Source organism: Lissotriton vulgaris, chromosome 2_1 (assembly GCF_964263255.1).
Source record: "Lissotriton vulgaris chromosome 2_1, aLisVul1.2, whole genome shotgun sequence".
Lineage (NCBI taxonomy): Eukaryota > Metazoa > Chordata > Amphibia > Caudata > Salamandridae > Lissotriton > Lissotriton vulgaris.
The window spans coordinates 344,128,230-344,146,621 of NC_141687.1; the positions used below are offsets into that span (position 1 = coordinate 344,128,230).

The 18,392-nt window shown below is 47.0% G+C and overlaps 1 protein-coding gene across 2 annotated transcripts in view; it reads right to left on the reverse strand.

Moving 5' to 3' along the window:
• Positions 1–18,392, reverse strand: part of TAOK1 (TAO kinase 1) — a 1,246,355-nt gene that overhangs the window by 537,444 nt on the left and 690,519 nt on the right. For both annotated transcript variants that reach the window (XM_086955104.1, XM_086955103.1), the window contains exon 11: positions 7,078–7,245. In XM_086955104.1, the coding sequence (XP_086811230.1) occupies positions 7,078–7,245 (168 nt within the window). The remainder of the gene's footprint in view (positions 1–7,077; positions 7,246–18,392) is intronic.

The window sequence follows — 18,392 nt, forward strand, 5'->3', positions numbered from 1 at the left end:
CGGAAATGAGTAGCCATGCATGTCTACGTAAAAGGACGCTTGTGTTAATGACTCGGGAGGCAGTATCTGCCAAGTCTAGACCACAACAAATAAAGGTGTTTGTTATGAGTTTACCCGCTTGTATCAGGCCACTGGCCTTGTATTTGTCAGGAAGATGTTGCAACAGTGTCTCTAGTTCATCGTAGTGTTACCTGTCATATCTAGCCAGCAAAGCCAGTGTGTTGGTGATTCGCCATATATTGGCCGCTTGTGACGCTGTGCATTTACCAGAGTTTTGATTCCTTGTCTGGAAGAAGCATCCCCAGACGTTTGTGAATTGGCCCTTTTTCTGGCGTTGGAGACTACTAAGGAATCCAATGGTATCTGTCCCTTGATGTAAACCGGGTCTGTAGGGACATATTTGTATTTTTTTTCAATCCTGGGGTTAATAACCCTAGCCCTAACAGGATCTTTGAACACCTCAGGTGCGTGTTTAGTTACCCATTTTAACATAGAGCGAATGGAAGTGAATCTTTGTAAAGTATCAAAAGTGTCCATTAAGAAATCCTCCTCCACAGGGTATGTATGTAAATCTACCATGTGCAGCTCTATGAACGAGTTGGTTGAAACCCATGGTGTCCTCTGGAGGGGAAGGCCTAGAGGGATATATGTCCTTTTGTGGTACATTAGGGACATCTGGTGTGTTATAATCATCCCATGGGTCTGGGGTGTAAGGTGGACTGGAATCCTCTAGTGGTTCATTGCCTGCACTGTCCCCCTCTTCATCAGAGAGGTCATCATCATCCGGTGATGGAGTAAGGGTGGGGGTGGAGATGGAGTAGGGGTGGAGATTGAGTAGGGGAGGGGTGTGGAGGGGAAGGTGGAGGAGGAGAAGGAGGAGATGGAGAAGGTATTCTGAGAGGGGATGTTTCAATGGCTCTTCTTTGGTGGAGATGGAGCTAGTAGAGGCATGTTCATTGTTCTCTTTTTGGAACGAAGAGTAAGTTGACCTGTCTTTGGGTCTTTTAGAACAGTTTTTCGTTTTGCATCTGGTTCAAAAATCCCTTCTGTTGGTCTTTAGGCACAGATTTTTTCGGTTCCGAAGGCTTGCGTGGAACCGGTTCCGGAGTGGCTTTATGCTCTTTTGGCTTGGAAGAGTGAGTTGTTTTAACCGGTAAAAGAGCTTGTGGAACCGATTGCTTTTTTGTTTCCGAGGATTTTTTTGGCTCTGAAGTCTGAGGGATAGCCGTCTTGGTAAGAGGCTTATTGCCCAGTTCCGATTACTTTTTATCGGTTCTGATGACTTTTTACTTGGTTCCGATGTTTTTGGAGCAGAGGGGTCGGTGCCAGCCGCTTTTGGTGTCGAGGGTGTGGACATGGGCCTCCATGTCCACGTGGTCGGCACGGAAGAGGACAACATTTTCTTTTTCGGTGCCGGAGTTAGTGTTTCGGCACCGGTGGCAGGCTGACTCGGTCTTGAGTGGCCTGTAGGCTTATTTATGGACTTTTTAGCGGGGTTCGAAGGCGGGGCATGAGAAGTCTTGTCGCTGTGCACCTGGGCCCAAAGGTGAAGGTGTTACCAAAACCTTTTGCGGGGTTGGGAGTGGGTCGGGGTCGACGTCACTACTTACGACCCGCTGCCCTGAAGTGATGTCCTCGACGTCGGAGTCCTCTTGTTTGGAGGCGCTGAGAAGGCCTTCTCCGACCTGCTCCTGTTCTGGTTCATCGACGCCCTCTTGGAGGATGTCGTCTGGAATGGGTGTCGACGATCGAGCCATGGTTCTTCGATCTCGACTTTCCCGAATAGTTTTCTTGGAGCGGAAGGAGGCGCAAGCTGGACAGTCTCTGGCCTCGTGCTCCGGCAAAAGGCAGAGGTTACACACCTCATGAAGATCTGTGTGGAAACTTGGATCCACACTAAGGACACTTTTTAAATGGAGTCCTTTCCATGAGCCAGATATCTTGGCCTAGGTAGGCCCGAAGACCTTCGTCGGCCATCGGAATCGAAGTCTTCGGCTTGTAGAGGTGCGCGTCGACTAGGGATCGCGATCGAAAACAATACCGGAGAATAGGATGAAGGATTGCGTCGAAAGTTGGATCTGTAACGGCATCAAACTGGAGTGCAATAAACACATCCGAGCCCGATGGTGGAAAAAATAAATCTGAAGATGGAGCCGATACCCATGCGCACTATGGTCCAAAGGAGGAGTCACCTATCTCGTGACTTCCAAAGACTTTTCCAGGACAACAACAAAGTGCAAACATCCGGGCCCAACACCAGATGGCGATCTATGCAGTGTGTGTGATCTGTAGCTCATATGCCTCGAACACATTTTATTTTGAACGATGACTACTAAACTTACTGCATCATCGTCACAGAAAGACCCCAACACACAAAGCAAACTGTCACACTTAACTCTTTCCAATATTACGAGACTGGCATGCCTGATGCGACACTGAAATAAGTCACTGCACAGAACGCTTATAAAAGGCATATAAAAACTAAAAACCATAAATTATGAATAGCAACTAAAAAGTCTTATCAATACAGGAGTTAATTTACACCAAGTTTGATATAAAGAACAAGTTACTTACCTCAGGTATCAATATATCCGTAGAAAACCTAGGTTAGTTATAGATTCCTTACCTTAGAATAACCCTCAGGCGTTAGACTGGATCCGGAAAGTTTTAAGTCAGCAGTATCCCTGAACGGCGAAAGATGGCGTTGGTTGACTCGGCGTTCGGCATCGTGGTCGCCGGGATGATGTTGTGGTAGCTACATATACGACCCCCCCTCGCGCGCTAAAGTCAGTTCTGTACACGACTTTCCACGCCAGAAGCGCAGAGCCATGCAAGACACTGACCACTGGTGCACAAAACTAGGGCCCTGAAAGGAAGAACTTAACCCTAGAAATCAGTTCGCAGAATGGGGAGGTTGGGTGGGGCGGTAAGGAATCTATAACTAATCTATGTTTCTTACAGATATATCTTTACCGAAGGAAAGTAACATGTTCATCAGAAAGAAACAGTTAGTTATAGATTCCATCCCTTAGAATAGATACCCCAGCAATACCAACCCCGGAGGTGGGTCTGAGAACCAAGTTCACATCAGAAAGTCCTGGAGAACAGAACGGCCAATAGAGCAGTCTCTACGAACTTGCGTGTCCAGGCAGTAGTGTTTGGTGAACGTGTGCAGCGATGCCCACGTAGCTGCCTAACAGATGTCATTCAGGGAGACTCCTCATCCCAAAGCAGTAGTAGCTGCCATTGCCCTGGTGAAATGGGCATGCAGCCCCACAGGAGGCTCCTGCTTTGCCAAAGAATAGCAGGCTCTGATGCACAGAACAACCCACCTGGAGATGGTCCATTTGTGCACAGCCCAACCTTTCTTACCACCCATGTAACCAACAAAGAGCAGGTCGTCCACCCGGAATGGTTTGGTGCGATACAAGTAGAAGGAAAGCGCATGTTTTGTATCCAGATGGTGGAGCCTCTATTCCTCCTTCAAAGGGAGAGGAGGAAGAAAGAAGGTGGGCAAAATGACGGTTTGGCCAATGTGGAAAGAAGTAACTACCTTAGGAAGAAAGAATGGTCTAGTTCTAAGGACGATCTTGTCCGGATGGATAGCCAGAAAGGGAGGTTTGGAAGAAAGAGGTTGTAGCTCACTCGCACTGCGTGCAGAGGTGATGGCCACCAGAAAGGCAGTTTTCAGAGTGAGAAGTCTGAGTGGACAGTTATGTAGCAGTTCTCAAAGGGAGCACACATAAGATAGGTAAGAACCAAGTTCAAGTCCCACTGAGGCATTACGAAGGGAACAGGAGGAAAAAGTTGAGTAATGCCTTTAAGAAATCTATTTACAACAGGCGACTTGAAAAGGAAAGACTGATCAGGAAGCATAAAGAAGGCTGAAATGGCCGAGAGGTAGCCCTTAAGAGTGCCCAGAGCAGAGCCCTGCCGGGCTAAAGAAAGGAGGAACAAGAGAACCTCAGAAAGAGGGGCGGAAAGGAGATCCACAGCCTTTATTGTGCACCATGCCACAAATGTGTTTGATCTGTAGGCTTATACCGAATTAGTAGAGGGACGCCTGGCAGCCAAGATAACATCAGAGACTTCGGGAGGCAGGTCACATGACGTCAACTGCAGCGCTCAATCTCCACGCAAGAAGGTCGAGGCTGGACAGGTTTGGGTGGAGGACAGCCCCCTGCTGCTGTGACAGAAGATCCTTCTTAAAAGGCAGTCGGATCGGAGGATCGATGGCCATGTTGAGCAGCTCGGGATACCACACTCTTCGTGTCCAATACGAAGCCACAAGAATGACTTGGGCCCGGTCGCGCTTGATCTTCTTCACCACTCTGGGCAGAAGTGGTATAGGCGGAAAGGTGTATAGAAGACCGCAACTCCACTTGCGACAAAAAGCATTGCCTAACTAGTGACGCTTTAGAAATTCCAACACACAGAATTGCTGACATTACGCGTTTTCTTCAGTGGCGAATACTTCTAACCAAGGCTCTCCCCAGTGTTGAAAGAGATCTTGAGCCAGCTCCAAGTGAAGATGCCATTTGTGATCCATCATGCACCTGCGGCTGAGTTCGTCCACCCTGGTGTTTAGAGAACCTGCCAGGTGTTGAACCACCAGGAATATGCCCTGATGTTCCAGCCATGTCCAGATACGGAGAGCCTCTTGAAATAGGGTCCACGACCCCATCCCCCCCTGTTGCAGTACGACATGGCAGTGGTGTTGTCCGTGAACACTTGCTGTACTCTTCTCCGGAGAGAGGGAAGGAATATCATGAGTGCAAGACAAATCGCCCAAAACTCCAGAAGGTTGATATGGAGCCCGGACTCCGACGGAGACCAGAGGCCTCTGAACTCCACCTCCACCATGTGGCCGCCCCATCCCAGAAGTGTTGCATCGGTCACCACTGTGAACTCTGGTTGAGGAAAAGAGAGGGATCTGCCTTCGACCCTATCCTGGTTCGTGAGCCACCACTGTAGTTGATGTACAGTGCCCTCCGAGATCTGGATGCAACCGGACAGGTTCCCCTGATGTTGTGCCCACGTAAGTTCAGGCCACACTGCAGAACCCGCATATGCCATCAGGCCCGGTAGACGGAGGGTCATCCTGACCGAAACCCGGGATAGAGGCTGAAAGATTGAAATCATAGCCCAAATATCCTGGACTCGCTGTTCGGGAGGATAGACCGGAAACTGTGTAGTGTCCAGAACCGCTCCGATGAAAAGGAGCTTCTGAGAGAGAGACAGGTTTGACTTTGGCACATTGATGGAGAACCCCCAGCGAATGCAGGAGGTCGGCCGTAGTCTGAAGGTGGGAGACGACTGCCTGGGGCGAGCCCGCCTTCAACAACCAGTCGTCGAGATAGGGGGAAGACTGGAACCCCTGAAATGCGCAGATGAGCTGCGGCCACCGCCATCACTTTCATGAACATCTGAAGGGCGCTGGTAAGGCCAAAGGGGAGCACGGTAAACTGAAAATTCTAGAGGCCTACCGTGAACCGCAGGTAATGCTGGTGGGCGGCAGGACGGGGATGTGAAAATAAGCGTGCTGCAAGTCCAACGCTACCATCCAGTCTCCAGGGTCAAGGCAGACAGGACCTGAGCCAGTGTCAGCATTTTGAACTTCTCCTCCCGGAGGAAGCGGGTGATGTTCCGGAGATCCATGATAGGACGCAGGCCCTTGTCCTTCTTGGGCACCAGAAAGAAGTGGGAATAGCAACCACAACCTACTTCTGGGGCAGGAACTCGTTCGATGGCTCCCTTGGCAAAGAGAGCGTTAACTTCCTGTTGGAGAAGGGTACAGATGATCCCCCGACATACGATTGTACTAGAGTGGCATGGCTGGGAAGGGGAGTGGGGGGGATGTCAAGGCTTGGATCATCAAGCTCTCAGGGGTGGGGTGTTGGGAGAGGAAAGTGAGGCCACCTGGGGTCGGGCGGTGGCGTTGGGCAATCATCTTATCCACAGGATCCCCTGAGTGGGGGCCTGACCAGGTACGTACATTTTGTTGCGTCGGCCGAGGGGAAGTCTAAGAGCAACGATGCTTCTTCGACTTCTTCTTATGCTGCAACTTACCTGACCAGAGTGCGAAGACTTAGAAGAGGAGTGATGATGATGGCTCCTTGATCGGTCCCGCGACCTCCCCCGCAACTAGGACACCGAGCGACAAGTAGCCGACTGGTGGGCCTTGAGTAGCTTTCGGGACCTTCGGACCATGGTTCGGCAGTCGGAGCACGACTTGGGGTCATGATCGTGTTCCAGGCTGTAGAGTGATATGAAGTCCTGATCTGTCACTGACATCAGTTGGTTACAGGAACCGCAGGCCTTGAAGCCGAGCATCTCTCGTGCACCAGGAGTCAATGAACTCTAAAAACGAAGTTGACAAAAGTCGAGAAAAAGTCAGTCAAAAAGTGACTGGAGGAACCGCTCTCTCTGGATAGCACGGAAAAAGAAAGAACTGATGTCAGCGCGCAAGGCAGGCGTCTATGTAGCCATAGCGCCATCATCCAGGTAACCACGAGACCGAATGCGGAGTCGACCAATGCCACCTTTCGACATGCCGGGGTACTGCTGGCGAAAAACTTTCCGGATCCAGTCTGGCACCTAGGGGTAATTCTAAGGTAAGGAATCTAGAACTAACTAACTGTTTCTTTAAGATACTGCTGACTATAGAAAATGACCCACCTTCAGAAGGAAACTAACTTTCACAATGTGCCCCGATAGTTCTTGGCTTGCATGAGATTTTTATTCTGGAAATGTTACAGAGTCAGAAACATATGTACTTTTTGTTTCAAACAGCATCTCCTACATAAAACTTTTATTGCCGATTTTGTAAAGAAAATACATGGAAGTAAGCTTTAGAATCTACTCTGAGCACATTAGACAGCATTTCTGTTCTATTAAAAGAGGTGCGAGCCCAAGCACAATACAGCATGTTACTAACCGTGTCTCCTCAATACAGTGCATATAGTTACGTTTCTAGTTTTATAATTGTGTCTGCTTCCTGGATTGATAGAAAGAGGGAGAAAAAGGCAAGTGCACGCAGTTCTATCCAATATTCTTTTGATCAACTTTACTACTCACCTCCTCTTCTTCCTGTGCTTCCACTGCTGGACCATTATGTGCCTCCTGAAAGAGCAGCTTCTTCATCTTGCGATACTGTAAATTGTCAAGCTCCCTCACTGCGTCCTTTGTTCTCTGGATCAGGTCAATTAGCACAGTTTCTGGTCTCTCTCGGAGAACAAACATGTGCTATGAAATAATAAAAAAAAAACAGGTATTATCCTTATGTGATGTCAGGCAATTAACTATGCTTTCTATTATGTGGCAATGTGATGTGAAGGCCAAAATTCAAATGGTAACTATTTGCTACTCCAAACTGACAATTCTCTTATAAATGGACAACAATAGTGACTAAACTATTAAGTAGGAGGGCAACACTTTTCCTATTTGTTTATTGTTGTACTCCCTAAACAAAGGTTACCTATCAGCTAGCAGACAGCAGGAACTGAAAGTTAGTTAATTGTAATCATATTTCTGCTTTTCAGGTACTATCTTTATACTGAAATAAAAAGTGCATCCCTAAAGTGGTTTGGAATCTAGAAAAACATTCTGGATATAAAACAGTAATTTACAAAAAAGCATTATGCTAAAAAAAAAAAAATGCCCATTGGACAACATTTTGTCTTTTTTCTGTTTAAGAGGAAGGAGGCGATCCATCTGAGCATACCCCTTGGACACCGATGTGGTGTAGTCTTTTGATCAGTGTGTGGTGGGTTATCGTGACAAAGGCTGCCGAGAGGTCAAGAAGGATCAAAGTTGCTGTTTCTCCTTGGTCAGGGATGGTTTGAATGTCATTGGTGGCTGCAATCAGGGCGGTTTTGGTGCTGAGATTGCATAACGAATAAAAAAAGTAGAGAGAAATGTGCATTAAAAAGGTTGGTGGGATGGAAGGAAGGCTCACATTTATTGATACCTGATACATGTCTGAGAACCACCTGTATTACCGCAGCTTCCTTCATCAATTCGGAATCCAAACAGTAATGCTTAGTGAATGTATGCAGCGTTTTCCAGGTTGCTGCTATGCAAATGTCTGAGCAGGGCACGCCAGCAAACAACGCCATAGATGTAGATGTTGCCCTAGTGGAATGGGCACAAACTTTTGTTTGTAGAGGTTTCCAGTGTGCTGGTGACAGCATAGAATAGCACTAGAGATTAATCTACATATGCTCCGTTTTGTTAAGAGAAAAGCTTTTCTGGGTAAACTATAAGCTACAAAATTCTGATTAGACTTGCGGAAGGATTTTGTTCTGTCTAAATAAAATGTAATTGACAACAATGTCTCAACCGGTTTCAATGAGGAAGACGGATACATATGTATGTATACGACATTACAAGGTAACGACAAAAAGGAGAGACTCCAGTATTCTTTCAAAAGTACTCATGGCATCATATATTTAAATTCACAGTTTATACAGGAAAGTTTTAGCAGCACTGTGGGCATAAAAAGCAAATGCAACCCAAGGGAACTTTGTGCACGTTGTGCTCGTGATACAATGAGTGACGGCACAAGTTACAAGTGGAAAAACAGCGAAGGATGCAATGACAAAGTGAAGAAAAAATATATATACAAGAATCAATGTTTCTTCTTCAGTGATTGGAAGATATATAACTTTTTGAGAATGTGCCGTGAGTTGCGCTGTACAATTAGTCGACTGTGTTTTGATCCTATTTAGTCAGGATTGTCTTCAAGACCGGATTTCCAAATTTTTGGGTGCTGAGCGGTGACAAGGAGAGGATGGCAAGTGAGTTCACTGCTGGGTCAAGGGATCCATGTGGGAGGATGTGGCGTGGAAAAGGAATTGTGTGCAATCACAGACTGGGGCAAAATTTGGAGACGGTGTGCGCAGGAATCGCATGCCCGGTACTGAACAAAGTTGCGACTGCTAAGAAGAGTCGGTAGTCATATTGGCTTAAACGGGTGCTTCATAAGTTGAGAAAGTACCATGTTGAGTTGCCACGTTGGAGGTGGAGATTTTACAGGAGGAAAAGTTCTGAATAGACCTTTAAGAAACTGTTTTATCAGTCTGTTTGACAACAAGGAAGAACCTTTGAAGGATGTTCGAAAATGGGAGATTGCAGCCAAGTGAACTGTGATTGAAGTATGAGCCAGGCCTAATTTGCAAGATGGAGGAGATATGGCAAGACTTCCTCCAGGGATGATTTGAGGGGATTCACCTTAGCAGACCCACACCAGAAGCAGAATCTTTTCTATTTTAAAGAATAAGTTCTGTTGGTACTGTCCGCTCTAGCACAAGACAAAATCTCCCTGCACTCTTAAGGAATGTTCAGGTCTCGAAATTCCTGGAAATCAGGAGCCAAGCCGATAATCTTAGTGAGCCTGGATCCGGGTGCTGAACTTGTTCCTGGTTCATCATTAGAAGAGAGGGAAATGGCTTCACAGGAATCGGCGGCTGTAAGGACTGGAGATGAAGTTCCGTGAACCGATGTTCGCGAGGTCACACTGGAGCTATTAGAATTAATTTGCAAGGTTCTGCTTTCATCTTTTTTAGAACTCTGGCAAAGAGAGGAATCGGTGGAAAAGCTTAGGCAAATACGCCGGACCCTGCCATTGAAAACGCATTCCCCAGAGATCCCTGTTGGGGATGCCAGCTTGTGAAGTGTTCGCATTTGACGTTGCTGACTTAGGCAAACAGGTCTATCGTTGGTTCGCCCCACTGAGAGAAGATTATGCTGAGAGTATCTTGGTTTAACTCCCACTTATGGCAGGTTGTCCGTAATCTGCTTAGTGAATCCACTATTATATTTTTCTTTCCTGGAGCGAACTCCGCTCTCAACAAGATTCCGTGTTGAATTGCCAGTTCCAAATTCGTTGAGATTCTTGGGAGAGAGAGATCGAGTTCCTTGTTTGTTTAGAGCATTGTCGTGGTATTGTCTGTCCTGACTCGCACTAGAGAATTTTGCATCCTGAGTAGGGAAGCCTGAAGAGCTAGAAAGACTGATCTTAGTTCCAAGAGATTTATGTATAGATTCTGCTGGTAAGGTGGCCACTTGCCACTGATCTGAAGTTCCCTTAGGAATGTTCCCCAACCTTCCAGAGAAGCATCTGTTGTTCTCACCAGAAGAGAGGCTTGTGGAAGGAAAGGTAAGCCCCGAGACAAATGGTGAGGATGAGCCCACCATGTTAGAGAAGCGACCATTTGTGGAGTCACTTGGATTATGTCGTCGACGGTCCCATTTACCTGAACCCACTGCGCGGTCAAGGCTTCCTGAAGAAGACGTATGTGTAGACAGCAATGGGGATTCAAAAGAATTCAAGAGGACATCATGCCTTGCAGAGATTTATACAGGCGTACTGAAAGAGGCTTTCTTCTCTGTATGCCGCTTGCTAACATCAGGAGTTTTTGTTGTCTTTCCTCTGTTGGATAGGCCCTTTTCAGGATGTACCTAGGATAGCTCCCAGGATTGTTAGACTTCGAGAAGGCTGTAGGACTGATTTATATGAGTTTAGTGTAAGACCCAATTTGCTGAAAAGCCGCAAATAGGCTTGGAAGACTTCTTTGTGGCGATGAAAGAAGGAGCTTTGATGTGCCAGTCATTGAGATACGGGAAAACTTGGTGATGATGTCTGACATGTGGAGCTAGGCACTTTGCCAAAATGTGTGGGGCCAACTTGAGCCCGAAAGGTAAAACCCGGAATTGATAATGCCTACTGGCTACAGCAAACTTTATGTGTTATCAAAAGAGACTAGCGTTAATATGGCCAATATTGTTAGGACTCTGATTAGATTTGTCATGGGCACCTCGTTGGTGAGTTCATGAAGTCTATTGCGCATGAGAGGGGGTGAGACACTAGTTATTAGTGCAGGTGCGTCTGCAGGTCTAACACGGTAGAGTATGTGTTCTGTTGAAGTATGCAATCTGCCTCTATCAATAGTGCGGGCATGGAGTTTCAAGGAGGTGCATTTAGCTCGGGCATAGTGTAATGAATCATCACAGGTTGCTGTAGCAGCGGGAGACTATGGCTGGGTCTGCCAACTAGTCACAACCCGATATGGGTTGGGCACAATTAGGGGTGGCAGCCTCAGTTGAGTTGGAGTTCATCGGTCAACTGGGTTGAATGGGTACTAATTAGAGTCCTAACAATATTGGTCATATTTAAGCTAGTCTCTTTTGATAACACATATAAACTACGGGGACTCGGACCAGCTTTCTAGTCCTCTCTCCCTCTCGATACGCACATACAGCAAACTTTTAACATTTTTTGTGCTTCTTGTGAATAGGTACATGGAAATAGGAGTCTTCGAGGTCCAAGGATACCATTAGTAGTTTCCATTGAGTAGCTGCAAGACTTCCTGAATGGTGACCATGCGGAATGACTTTCTTGAGGAATTTGTTTAGATTTCGTAAATCTAAAATTGGCCTCCACTTGTTTTTCTTCTTGCAAAAGAAACCAGAATAGAAGACTTTTCTCCTTTGATGATCGGGAACACACTGTTGCTACTTTTGGTTCATCGATGTTATTTCCAACTGTAAAAGGCGCAAATGTGTGTGAGCCAGAATTTGAGGAGGTGTTGGTGGAGGTGGCTGTAAAAATTCTAAGGAATGGCCGAATTGTATTAGGTGAAAGACCCAGCGATCCGTTGTAATTTGCCTCAAGTTTTGGAGATAATAGGTTATTTTGCCTCCTACTTTGGGGGAGGTGAAGAAATTGTAACCAGCAGAAGTGAGAGGTCATTGACGTCTTGCAGAATATTTTGTCGTCCAGCCTTCCCTCGAAAGGAACATTTATTGTAGGAAGTTGCAGGCTGTTGTCTCTGAGCGAAAGTGCGTCCTGTATTGCTGGCTAGAGGAAGTATAGGAAGGATACCGATACTGCTGCTAACCTCTCCTGTAGGATGACTAGCTTTTTCCCCATGCATGACAAAAAGGGGTTATTTTCTACTGGAGTGTGCCCACAGCTTTGGCCATATGAGTATCTTTTTTGATCCTCTGAAGGGTTTTGTCAATATGCTTACCGAATAGTTCTTCTCCATCATAAGGCATATCTAGAATCTTGGTCTGGACCTCAGGCCTGAATGTCGTAGCCTTTAGCCATCCTTGGCGCCTTAGGACCGCAGCTCCAGCTAGCTGATGAAAACCAATGGAAGCGCAGTTAATCTCTGAAGCGGAGTGTCCGCCCTTCAGGAAAACTTTCCTTGCCTCCTCTCCTCGATGTCTTGTGGGAGATCGTTGAGGTAAGGAGCGATGTTTGACGACATCTGTCTGTTGTAGCGCCCCAGTAGCGCTAAAGGAATCGGATGCTCTGTCAAAGCAGACATAGTGGAAAAACGTTTTCCGATGTTATCTAGCCTCCTACCCTCCTTATCTGGGGGTGCTGTTAGCGGAGCAATGGGTTCTTTGACCTGTGATTTGCCCCCTGGGCAATCACGGAATCAGGTCTGGGGTGACCCATGAGACAGAAAGACGCGTCGTCAGGAGCTTTATATTTTTTGTCGAGCCTTGGTAAGACTGGAGGACCTGTAGCAGGGTTTCTCATTATCTTAATGCCCTGTTACAAAATATAGTTGATAATGGGCATAGAGTAGACCGATTTTTAAAAGGTTCCTTGAAATCGTAAAGGAAACAGTCTTGTTGGTGAGGAGGCATTGAAAACTTGAAAAGTCTGGCTGATCTTTCCAAGAGATTATGAAATCCGCCAATAACCTGTGGAGGAGAGTCTACTTGAGGCAGAGAAGATGACGCTGGTGTAAGAATAATGTAATCATTCCATTTGTCCGGACGTGATTGTGTATTCTGGATTTCCCCTTCTTGTTGCTTTTCTTCATCTCTGTCTGTAGATGGATGGAGCTGCACAGTCACTTGAGATATAGGGAGGAGTATAGTCTGAACTTGCACCACAGGAGGTGGAGAAAGAGCAGGTGCAGGAGATGGTGCAGACGTAGGGAACCTCTTTTTGTGGACCGATAGAATAATTTGTAGGTTTGTTATCAGAGCAGAAGGAAGACAAGCCATTTCTGACTGTTGCTGTTGATGCCATTGGTCAGGGTAGTAAAATGTTCATCATAGAACTGATCATCATCAGTCTTCTTGGTATTTGACATTCAACTCAGAGGGGCTTTGAGCAGCCCCAAAAAAGCTATTTTCATTCGAGTCATCATCGTCATCTAAAAGAGGAGTTGGTAATAAGACTTGAACCATACTAGGAGAAGTTAATGGAGGTGCCAATCTCTATTTTTGAAATTTTTGCTGGAAAATGTATTTTGTTGCTTTGGATTTTGGTGTCGTTGACTAGTTCGTCATCGGTACACATACCGTAGTTGAGCAACCGTCGACCGGCATTGGTATTTATGTCCCAGACGTAACTAGCGTAGATGACAAAACCGCCATCGATGATGGAAATTTCATCAAGGCCGTTGACGATGCAATTGGATAAATAGTCGACAAGAGGGCTGTCAACAGTAGACTCGTCGACGTAGGCAACACTTTAGATAAAGTACACGTCATCTTCGTCGTCGGACTGGTTGTCAACGATCTTCGTCAACGATGATGACTTTCTGATTATCTTTATTGTCGACGACAAAGGAGCTTGACTCGTTGACAAAGATGTCGTCGACGACAAACTACAAGCCGACAAGTCTGAGGCGACAGTTGTCGTCTACGAAGTCACTCCTACAACAGTAAGTGGATTTCTTGTCTTCATCGTCGGTACCACCGCCGATGAGCGGTCTGTCGATGGGGCAGAGAAAGGCTTTTTAAAAGCATGTTTCACCCTTCACTGGAGGAGTAGGGGAGTCTGAAGCCGATTTCTGAAAGGAATCGAAGGAGATACCCTGGAAGGCCGATCTTGCTTCTTAGTAGCCTCAGAAGACTTTTTGTGCGTCTTCTTTGGAGGTTGCTGCGAGGAGTGGCCTGGAGAGAGACCTCCCAAGGTCTTTTTTGAGGCGTCTTGGAGGAGTATCTTGAGGAACCTTTACTTTCATCAGAAGATACAGGGTCCTCCCTGTCTTTAAGCCTCTGTAGCCATATTAAAAGCCTCCCCTCATGGTCCTTTCAAGTCTTTGAAGAAAAAGGGCGACATACCTTGCAATCCTTTGGTTTGTGATCAAGCTAAAGGTAGTAAAGGCAGTCTTTATGAGGGTCATCAATGTATAGTCTTTTCTTTCTGCAGGTACCACAGGGCCTAAAAAGGTATTTTTTTTAGGTGTGTCTGACATAAAGAAATTCACTCAGACAAAGGAATGAAAGATGAAAAATACTTTGAATCCAAGAAACAAATCTGGAGACAAGGAAAATTGGAAGATAAGATGAGAAAACTGAGCAGAGCTCAGTGGACACTCCCTTAGCACGACGTGCGGTAGAAAATCTAAGGGACTGGAGCTCCTTCCAGGAAGGTTCTAGAATGTGGTGTCAGCCGATTGGTTGTTCTCTTAAATTTGGTCCTTTTTAGGTCGAGCTGGAGAAAGCAATGCAAAGCATTGCTTCCAGCTCGACAACTAATGTTGCCCGCCTCCTGGGAATCTGGGACAGGGGTCGGGCACTCGCGGCGATTGGTGTCTGTGGACGCGCACGTGTAGGCTGGCGCCGTGCACATTTCCTGCCTCAGATTCCCTGAAGTGCGCAAACACGCACATACACACACACACACGCGCATGCACCCCCACATGGGCTCATGCGCACACACACAGCCACACACGCACACACACAGGCATACACGCGCGCAGGCATACACGCGCGCGCGCGGAGGGAGGGTGGAGTCTGAGTCTAGGGAGTCCGCTCCTGCACGGCCCCCGGGGGGCCTCCCTCTCACCTGCTTCGCTTTAGAAATCATGTAAACTAAACTAAATATCAAACGCCCAACTAATTAATGCATAAGGGGTCACAAAAACAGCTTAGAATGGCTGCAGTGCTTTGCTTAGTCAGCAGTAGTTAGCCATAAGGGATGCGATGCGAAGGTGGGACCCTAGAGCGATCCCTCTTGTTCAGTGTCTGCATTTGTTTGGTTGGTGCTGACCTCTGTATTCTTGCACCTTTACTATAATCCTCTCCTGGCTGTGCCAGTAGCTTTTCTTGGTAGAGTAGCCTAGATTTCCGCTGGAGTCTTGCCAATAATCAGAAGGAACTGTTGGGTAAGGATATGTAAATAGGCTGTCCCAAAGCCTTTGGTGAGGTTACTCGATCACTTAAGGGAGGATATCAATATGTCGGCACTCCTAACGAAGCATGGTGGTAGCCTGCAAAAGTGGTGGAGTTCCCCTCTAGGGCTTGTTGCTGGACCGATCCAGTGTTTTCCATGCGTCTTTGGGGAGCGAACCTAGGAAAAAAGGCTTTTTATTTATGTTTTAATCCTGTCATCTATCACGCCGTGGCATTTTGAAGCGGTTCCCATTGCTTTGAATGGGCCTGATTAATTGTTTCATAATAAAGGTGGTGACTCAGCGTGGGATGTTTGTAGCTGGAGCACAGTAATTGGTGCCAGACTACTTGTGGCAAGACTCATGCGTTCCCACACGGTAGTGAGCATGTGCGCAAGGCACTAACTCAGCATCACTCAGCGCCACGACAGCATCACTCAGCGCCACCACAGCATCACTCAGCGCCACCACAGCATCACTCAGCGCCACCACAGCATCACTCAGCGCCACCACAGCATCACTCAGCGCCACCACAGCATCACTCAGCGCGACCACAGCATCACTCAGCGCGACCACAGCATCACTCAGCGCGACCACAGCATCACTCAGCGCGACCACAGCATCCCTCAGCGCGACCACAGCATCCCTCAGCGCGACCACAGCATCCCTCAGCGCGACCACAGTATCCCTCAGCGCCACCCCAGCATCACTCAGCGCCACCACAGCATCACTCAGCGCCACCACAGCATCACTCAGCGCCACCACAGCATCACTCAGCGCCACCACAGCATCACTCAGCGCCACCCCAGCATCACTCAGCAGCACCACTCTGCACCACTCAGCACCACCCCAGCATCATTCAGCGCCACCCCAGCACCACTCAGCACCACCACAGCACCTCTCAGCACCACCACAGCACCACCAGATTATCACACAGCACCACTCAGCACCACCACAGCACCACCACCACAGCATCACTCAGCACCACCACAGCATCACTCAGGGGCACCACAACATCACTATGCGCTACCACAACATCACTGAACGTCACAGCATCACTCGTCGCCACCACAACATCACCGCGCGCCATCACAGCATCAATCTGTGCAACCATTTAACAACAACTGGTTCAAATATTTTCTCTCAATGTTTCAAACAAATGTCACAAAAAGATGTTAATATTTCACTTCTGTTCTTGGATTTTCGGCACAATAAAATACACTGAACATAATCTTCACAAAAGTTATTTATAAAAGTTTAAGCTATTGTCATTATACATTACAATCACTTATTTAAGTATTAATTATTTTAAAATATTAAAAGCCATTGTTATTTGTAATATCAATACATCTAAGTCACGTAAATAAAAAACATGTTGCATTACAAATGCTATAGGTGTCACATTTGCGAAAGTTATAACTATTGGCATTGTAAATGACAAAGCTATTAATGTAGCTATTTTCAAAACCAACACATAAATTAAAAAAAATCATTTACAAGACCAATAGCTCAAAGTTTCCTAATGCGAGACCTATTGCATTGCAAATGCTTGTTTAAAAAGTACTCAGTTATGTTACTAAATATAAAGCCTTGGGCTTGTTACCTTCTATGTCTAATGTAACATTACCTTTATAAATGTACCGGGGACTCCCATCTCAACGACGGGGAATGATTCAAGCATGTGAATCTATGAAAGATACTCGAATACTGGATAATGCGCGAATTCCAAGACAAACTGCCAAGTTCATGATATAGCTCTTTCCATGATAATGCGGACAGAATATCCTGTATGTATGGAAGTCTCAGAATGGCAACGGAAATAAGAGAATGAGGTAAGGAGCAACACTGATGTTCGTTTTTGTTATTTCAGCTTGATAAATACCCTGAGAAAGAGTGGACACTGGGAATGTGTAAAGAACTCCTTCTGAAGGTCATACTCCTGGAAATGAGCTTGGGATAGTTCCATGTGTTGTACAAATAGTCCATATGTTTATGATTAACAGAATCACAGATGCAGCACTACCTAAGTATGAAGAGGTTTAGGAGCATTTTGTCTTTCAGAACTCATTCATATTCCACTAAAATGATGCCTAGTGATATGCTTCCCCGACTCCTGTATTACTTTGTCAATTTGCCTCTGTTTATTCCGGCTTCCTTCTTCTCCATGCTCAATAGGCTGTTACGGGACTTTATCTGGGGCACCTCCAGGCATAGGTTGGCGCTAGCGAAACTCTTCCTTCCCACTGATAGAGGGGGACTAGCTGCCCCCTGTTTTGAGCACTACTACCTAGCCGCGCAATTACAGTGGGTCGCCCGCTTGTTAGCGGATAAAGGTAGGGAAGATACGGCCACGGTGATGCTACCGTGCTCATTAGTGCGTATAACTAAGCTTTTTCACCCATTAGCAGCGGTGGAGCGCCCTGCCCTGCTTCTGCTGTCAGTGGAATACAACTGTTACCGGAGGGTCTTGCGTCTCACCCGTGGCACGACTCCCTGCTATACCAATGGAGGGCTCTCCATGTGGTGAGGAGTGCTCACATCCTCCTTGCTCGCGGAATGGCGGGAGGCCGACATCCAGACACTTGGTGATCTCTATGGAGACTGGGCGCTCGTGGCGTACGAGACGCTGGTAGCGGAGGGGGGGTTCCCACCTGGGGGGTTCTTATTGCACCGCTCATTGATAGCGAAGTTGTCCGCCATCTGGGGAGACGTGGCGACGGAACCTGAGCAGCACTTGACTCTACAGTATCTCCATGTCATGGGGCGGGGTAGGCACTTGATTCGCTGGTTTGCGCATCGCTAAGGGAGCACGCGGCCACTAACCTGGGCCCCCTCCGAGGCAAGTGGGAGCTGGATCTAACCGATAAAGAGTGGGAAAGGGTTCTCAAAAGCCCGGTGCGCATCCCCAGAAATATGCGATTCCGCCAGATTCAGCTTTTCAATGTCCACAGGGCTTACCTCACACCTGAGCTGATCAACAAGTACTTCTGTCGTACAGATGCGCGCTGCCCCAGATGTAATGAGCTGGGAGCGGGACTCTTGCATGCACTGTGGAGCTGACCTGGCCAGGGCACCTACTGGAGCATCATTTGCGAGCTGTTAAGAAGATGCACAAACAGCACTATCCCATTCGCCTGGCCCGAATATATCTTACACCACTTCAAGAGACCCCCTAAGGAGAAGGTGTCATCCCGCTTTCTTGACCTGGGGCTTGTGGTGGCAAAGCGTCTCCTCACGAAAAGG